This window comes from Diospyros lotus, chromosome 4 (assembly GCF_014633365.1).
Source record: "Diospyros lotus cultivar Yz01 chromosome 4, ASM1463336v1, whole genome shotgun sequence".
Classification (NCBI taxonomy): domain Eukaryota; kingdom Viridiplantae; phylum Streptophyta; class Magnoliopsida; order Ericales; family Ebenaceae; genus Diospyros; species Diospyros lotus.
In genome coordinates, this window is record NC_068341.1 from 23,809,030 (window position 1) to 23,816,239 (window position 7,210).

A 7,210-nucleotide genomic window follows, 5' to 3' on the forward strand; every position below is an offset into this window, starting at 1 on the left:
TATAACATGATCATGAACTGAAATGCCTATACCATCTTACTATATATGAGTTTTTTCATAGCATGCTATCAATTAGGACAATTTTTTTTTAACCAAACATCTCTTTTAGGCTAGCCATGATATCATGAGCAATTGTTGAAGCCTCTTTTCTGGTGAAACTAGATATAAAACTTAAGACATATATAGAGTCATCATCTTTCCATGCTTCATAAGCATTTTTTTTTCTACTTGAGAAGCTTATTCACTAGACTATTGAATTGTGTCCTCATTTAGAACATAAACAAATTTTTTGGAGTAAAAGCTGATCTACTTAAATTTCTTTCCAATCACTATAGCTAGGATCACTAAGACAAATTATCACCCAAGATCTTACTCAAAGGAGAATGTTAGTCATTATGCCTACAATATAATATGTATAGTTACAATAAACACGAGTAATATAGCTAAAATCCACTTAATCTCCCTATAGTTTTATCTTCTACAAAGAACCCCTATTAACCTAAAGTCTACAATCAAAAAACTAGATTCACATGGCGAAAAAAGAAAATGATCATAATGTCTCAATTAGTTCAAAACAATTACACGTGATTCTATTCCTCTAAATCAATTAAATAAAAAAAAATACCAAACTTATTAAAAGATGAGGAAATAGTGGTGATGATTGGTGATTTGAGAGGGAAAGTAAAAGGAAAATGTGTAATTCTAGAATTAGGGTTTGATTAGGGATATAATTCACACCATTGATGAAATTAGAATATCATCCACAATGTCATGACGATTGAAAGAAAATAGGGGCCCAAGGCTAAAACATTAACTCTTGGTGGATCAATGCAAGTGTTTTGCATTTTTCAAAGTATTTTCACAAATAGAAACATGCATAGTGGAAGTAAAGCAGAATATAGTGGACACAAAAACAATCTTGAAAGACTCGATATTCATCATCCATATGCATAAAATATAAAACCAGTCCATAAGGTGTTTAATCAGTATACGTCTACATATGTTTTCGATGTCGTTTGTCGATGTTGGTTGTCTAATGAAATGCCTGCTCCTTGATATTGGATCTGCTCCTAGAAATCTGCAATGCCAGGTGACCAGCTCACCTCTTCAAGTGTGGAGGACCTAGTCGGTTTATGCCTGTGACGCCTCAGAACGTTTCATCAGAGCCGTGCTAGGACCCTCTCGATGAAGGTGAACTAAAGCTATTCTAGGTTCTTTCTTTATTGCAAGATGGTTGTCTAACAATCGAACCTAAATGGGAGAAGAAGAAGGAAGAGAAGCTACATCTTAGCTTAGAGCAAGAAGAAACAACAAGAAGCAACAAAGATGGAGGAAGAACATAAGCAATAGAGAAGCAATGCAGCAAGAAAATAAAGAAAAGAAGGGAGTAGCTTGGAAGCCTTCTCAAATTTATCTCTGTTTTTCCATCTTTGTTAAGTCTCCCGTTCACATGCCTCACCATTCCATCTCCCATCCCTCTTATAATCATATGCATCAGAGCATAATGCTCTGATGCGACAAAGTAATTGAGCATTTAAGAGGAAAACGGTCGATCGTGTGAAGCTCCTAGTCGACCGCCTAAAGTGATTAACCTACTTCACACATCAATTGATTGAAGCAGTTGACTGCTCGATAGCACCGGTCGACCGCTACGAGCACCGGTCAGCTGGTTCTTCCATCAATGCTCCAATTTCGTCATATTGCACTTAAGCCCTGCTATTAACTCTTAATATCATTTTCACGAACTCTTAATGGAACCAAGGCCCTCATTAACTCTTAACGGTGTGCCCGACTAACTTTTAGTGGTCTCCCATATCTATAGATAAATATGGCTAACTCTTAGCCGCAACCAACATCACTAATTCTCAGTGACGAGGATCACACTAACAATAATGGTTTACTAATTCGATACATTACTCAGTATGCGTGTGACTTCCTAGGTCCACAACCATGTAGTAATTAGGATACGTCAACTCCTTGATGTTAGCCAAACTCTTTGACCTACTAAGAAAATCTCTCCAAATCCTCAAAGCACCCTGAAATATCCTAAATATCATTTGGGTAGGACTTAAGGCAATCCTAATGGCAATACAGTCTCAACTTCAGATGAAACTATTAAGGTTCTTTGATTACCATGCACTATAGTTCCTCTACTAATTAACACCCCAACCGAGTGAGATCCATGAACTGATTAAACTCACAGGACTCAGTAACTATGTTAGATCCAATACTATGTGATCGTGGTAGTATTTCGGAACTCTTTCAACATTAGAAACTCTTTTTAATCACGCTTACCTTGGCCAAGGGATTTCCAATCACAGCCAACTTAGATCACCTAAGATGTTCTCCTCTATCCAATGGAGGTTAACGGATTCCATCAATGAGTATTTGCTTCCATACACCACTGCACAGAGACCACACAGAGAGCATTCCCATCTCTTACACCAGATGGTTTCGCTCAACGACAAATCCTTGACACTAGTGCACAAGATAACTATGTCATCTTTGGTCAAAGGACTAGAAACACAATTAATAACTAGTAATAGATCATTAATCCTCCAAGCTATGTGATTTGTTAATTACAAGCGTTACATTCAGTGGATGTTCTACCAATATGCACTCACATGTCTACTGTATGCATTTCATGCAATGTGGCATGTGACTCACCATCCCATCTCATGCTAAGCAATGGTAGTAACCCACATGTCGATCCATAATCGATAAACCATATTCTCCTTCTGATAAATCTGAGGATTGAGAATACCTTTAAGAAATACTGAACTAAAGATCCTCGTCACATTATTCTTAACTCTTAAGAATATGATCTTTATCAGAAAATCTAAAGACTCATTCATAAAGTGAGATAAAGAGTATAAATGAAGATTTGTCATTTTATTAATATCAAGAATACATTATAAGTGCCACTCACTTACATCTCATGTAATGTAAATCTAGCATTTAGGGGACTATCACTAATAATGATATCTACCATAATCACTAACATAATGTTAAATCTAAAAGTACAATAGTTTATTTCATCTTTTTAAAAATATAGTGTTTGATTTGCCCCTAGGTCAAAGTACATTTGCCAATTTGGCACAGTCATCTAACATCTATAATACTAGCTAACATGGCATGATGCCTAGAAGTTGAGTGACTTATTATGTTTTTTTTATCCTTTTTAATATACAATAGCTGTTTGGTCCAAAAGCTAAAGTATAATGATTAATTTGGCACTTCACACTTATATTTAACTAGGTCTAATATTATTACTTTACCAAAACTTTTAATGAGATATTAGCCTAACAACTAATTATATTTATTTTATTTAAAAATTTAAGCTTGTAGAGGAAAATGTAATTTATTGACGATTTGGAAGGTAATTGTATTTGTAATTAAATGTTTTTTGTAATTTGTTTCTTATACTATTAAGTATTAACCAATTTTGAATACTTGTGCAATTAATACATGGCTCTCATCCACTAGTAATAAGTGAAGGTTTCAAAATTTTGTGTTGTGACAAGTAATGATTTTCAACAACTTTCAACATATATAAAATGTAACATCTTGCATTGAGCGATAGGAAAGATCGAAACAACTTATCCTGATGGGTTTACGTAAATTTTTCAGGGGATCACCCATCCTTGAACTTCCCCAACTCAAACACGCTTAGGAGTTATTTGTTTACATTCAGTTTAAAAGGTATCCAGCTAGTATTGTTTTCTTTCTTACTTATTCTCGATATATATTATTCTTTTCTGGCTTTTTGAGATATTACATAAAAGTTAAAAAAATATTTTTCAAAAGACTTAACAACTGCATCATAAAAAAATAAAAATAAAAATTTTAAGCTTTTGACCTTTTGCTACACATCCCATTTACTAAATGAAAATGGGGAATACAAGTATCAATACCAAGCTCATGAGAAATTGAAGAAGAAATATATTATATTAGACAAGAAGCTGCAAAGTCAAATAATGAGCCTTGCAAGCTGTTGTTCATGATCAGATCATTTGATTTATTTATGCTAGTATTTGTTCCCGTGGGGTACTCCATCTTTATACAGATACTTAAATTTAGGCAATTATTTATGAAAAGGTGCCTTTTTGGTTGCGCCCTTGGTCTTGTTTTCCGTTCTGTTAGGTTTTGAGTCTTTGTGGTGCTGTTAATTTTATTTGATTGTTATTTCTTTTAGTAAATTGATTGTATACTTTTTTAATTTTGGTTTTTTATTTGGATATTTTTAAATTTTATATTTTATTAAACAAACTTTTAAACTTGACAATCTCTCCTTTGTTAATGATGTTATACAAATTGACCATATACCCTCTTAAGCTTGGGCCTTTGACCCATACATCTCTAAATTTTATTCTTTTACTAAATCGATTCCTAAACTTTTTTAAAATAATCAGAACACCCATCCAAAAGACATGAACATCATTTCTTATGAATGGGATGATCTAGCAATTTTGGAAACGTGCATAGACTAATTTAATAAAAAATATATCTTAGTGAGTGTATGATCAATTTATTTAACTAGGAAGAGGATATCGTGGTTAACTAGGAAAAGTTTAGAGACCTATTGGCAAAAAAAATTTAAGAAATGTCTAAACTAAAAGTTCAACATTCAAAACAATATAGGATATTTTACCCTAGCATGTATAATTTAATTGTAGTGCATCGTGCCTTTTTTTTAAAAAAAAAAAAAAAATCTTTTAACTTAGGCTTCATTCCTGTGCACCCCACTTATTGAGGCAATCTATATTTTTTACACTTACCATGTTTGGTTTTATAGAATCCCAAAATATACATATATGTATATATAGGCTATCGAAATTTTTAATCATAGATTAGCATAATAGTGTTATAATAAAAAATTTAGAAACATATAATACTTTGATAGATATTGGTAACAAAAGTAAAATTTATTTTTCATGACTAAAAAGTTATATATTCGTTTAACATAAATAGAAATTACATGTTCAACCAACAAAAATAGCTTCTTCTTTTCTCTTAGAATATGGTAAAGCTGATTAAAAAAAAATAACTTTCTCTCTATTGGCAAAGCTAGCGAGGAATATGCATAAGATTTGCCATGCCCTTGAGTAGATAAACGTATATTTGATACTTTGACTTAAGATTGCAGCATGATTGTAATTAAATTTTTTTGTATACTTTGCTTTTTAAATATTAACCCAGTTATATATATATATGTATATATATGGATACTCCTGCAATATTAATTAATTGAAATAGAATGCAGAGATATTTAGAACAAAAAGAACTGAGAGGGATTCAACTCATTATAACACATGCCTGATATCCACTACCAAATGAATGTTTCCCAAAAGAAATGAACAAAAGTCTCTCATTCCTCAAGCACAATAAAACCAAAGAATTTAATTTGACCTATATATAGATGATCACTCAAACTTGTTCTAGAACATATACACATATGTATGAATGTATATATGAAAAGAAATTTGAAAACGAAAAAGATTAAACCTCTCTCTCTCTCTCTCTCTCTCTCTATATATATATATATATAAACATCATAAACATCAAAGAAAGATGAAACAGTCCAAGGCAATGAGAGGGTTATCAATGTCCTCCATGTCTTGCTTAGACACCACTTCTCCACCATTAATATTCCTGTAAGCACTGGACATCTCTCTGTTCACCAAACACGGCCTTAATTCCTTACTGAAATTGCTCTTGCTTGGACTTGGTGGCCTGAGATTTACTCCCTTTGGGCTTGCCCTAGATATTGTAGAAGTAGTAGTACTCCTGGAACAGCTTTCCTTTGCTGTACTGTTTGTGAATCTTCTACTTGGAGATGGCGACCTCAAAGCCCTATTTGGAAGAGAATACGACGGCGAATTATTAGGCCTCTCGGTTGTGTGGTCCCTCCTGAAGCTCTTCTGCCTGGAAAGAGTTGGCGAGCTTGCCCTAGCTCTCTTCTGGGCAGTTGAAGTACCTAGCTTCTTGGCCAGTGGAGCCTTTGTGGGAACCGTCTTTTGAGGGCTCCCCTTGGCCAGATCCGTGTAAATTATTTGCGGGTTCTCCTTAACACAAGCCCAGAGGAACTCGTTGGAAAAGGACCGCTCCTTCGAGCTCAGGGTTGAGGACAGGCACGAAGAGGAAGATGATAAGGTGGATGCGATAGAACACGGGGCGCTTGTGTTAGTACGAATAGTGCAAGAAAGCGAAGAATCGGAAGAAGTGGAAGTAGAAGAAGGGGAGAGAGGCTGCACCACATTTTGTTTAGTTGAGATCTTGGGAGGGAAATTCATAGCTAATGGAGCTTGAGAAATTACCAGCTTGTCTTGAACAGTGACTGATTCTTCCTCCCTCTTTCTCTTGCGGCTGCATTTGCTAATGCAAGATCCCATTGCTAGCTGCAATTAAAGAGAATTAATGAAGAATTAATTAAAGGATTAGGAATGGGAGGCCTTGGTGTTTATATATACATATAGTGAGGGTGTGGGAAGAAGGGAAAGTTGGTTGGTTGGTGGCTTTTGCTTTTGGAGTTAAAGAGCTTTTGAATTGGGTTGCCGCCGGGGATAATACATATATCCGTTGGCATAACGGCTACATAGAGAAATTAAAGTGAGAAGGTGGCTGGCTTTTGTTGATGATGTTTCAGATCAACTTTACAGAGACCAATTTATTGGTGGAATTCAAGGTGGGGAATTTAATGTACTATGTTATTTTGAACCTAGCGGATTCATTTCCAGAGCATCTGCACTAGGTAGGGTTTCAGTTCTTTAGGTTTAAATTTTGGTTAGGAAATTAATGTCTTCGTGGTTATATTAGTTTTAGTTATAACAAGAGATTAATGAATTTATACTTCGAAATGAGAAACAACAAAATTAACTCCCTTATTATTTACAAAAAAAATAAAATAAATAACTCACTTATAGGTGGTTCAGTTATAGAAAATATTTTTTAATTTTTAACTATAACTTTATAATTAAATTTATTCTAACATTTATTTATGTTTCAAAAATAAATAATAATTATTTTAGAAAATCTAGAAATCATTTTTTCATGTTTTCCAATTCATAGTATAAAATTAAAAAAGTTAGAAAATTACATTTTCTATTTTATAATTGGATATTTATTCATTGAATAAAAAAATTAGAGTTAAAAAATTAAGAAATATTTTCTATAACTGAAGATGTTCTTGGGTTTTACTTTTTTGGGTTTT

General features: G+C 33.5%; 1 protein-coding gene across 1 annotated transcript; it reads right to left on the reverse strand.

Moving 5' to 3' along the window:
* Window positions 1-5,320: 5,320 nt before the first annotated feature.
* Window positions 5,321-6,516, reverse strand: LOC127800284 (uncharacterized serine-rich protein C215.13). Its single transcript, XM_052334810.1, has one exon. It carries the CDS (start codon window positions 6,390-6,392, stop codon window positions 5,562-5,564), a length of 831 nt encoding a protein of 276 aa, XP_052190770.1. The 5' UTR covers window positions 6,393-6,516; the 3' UTR covers window positions 5,321-5,561.
* Window positions 6,517-7,210: the final 694 nt, after the last annotated feature.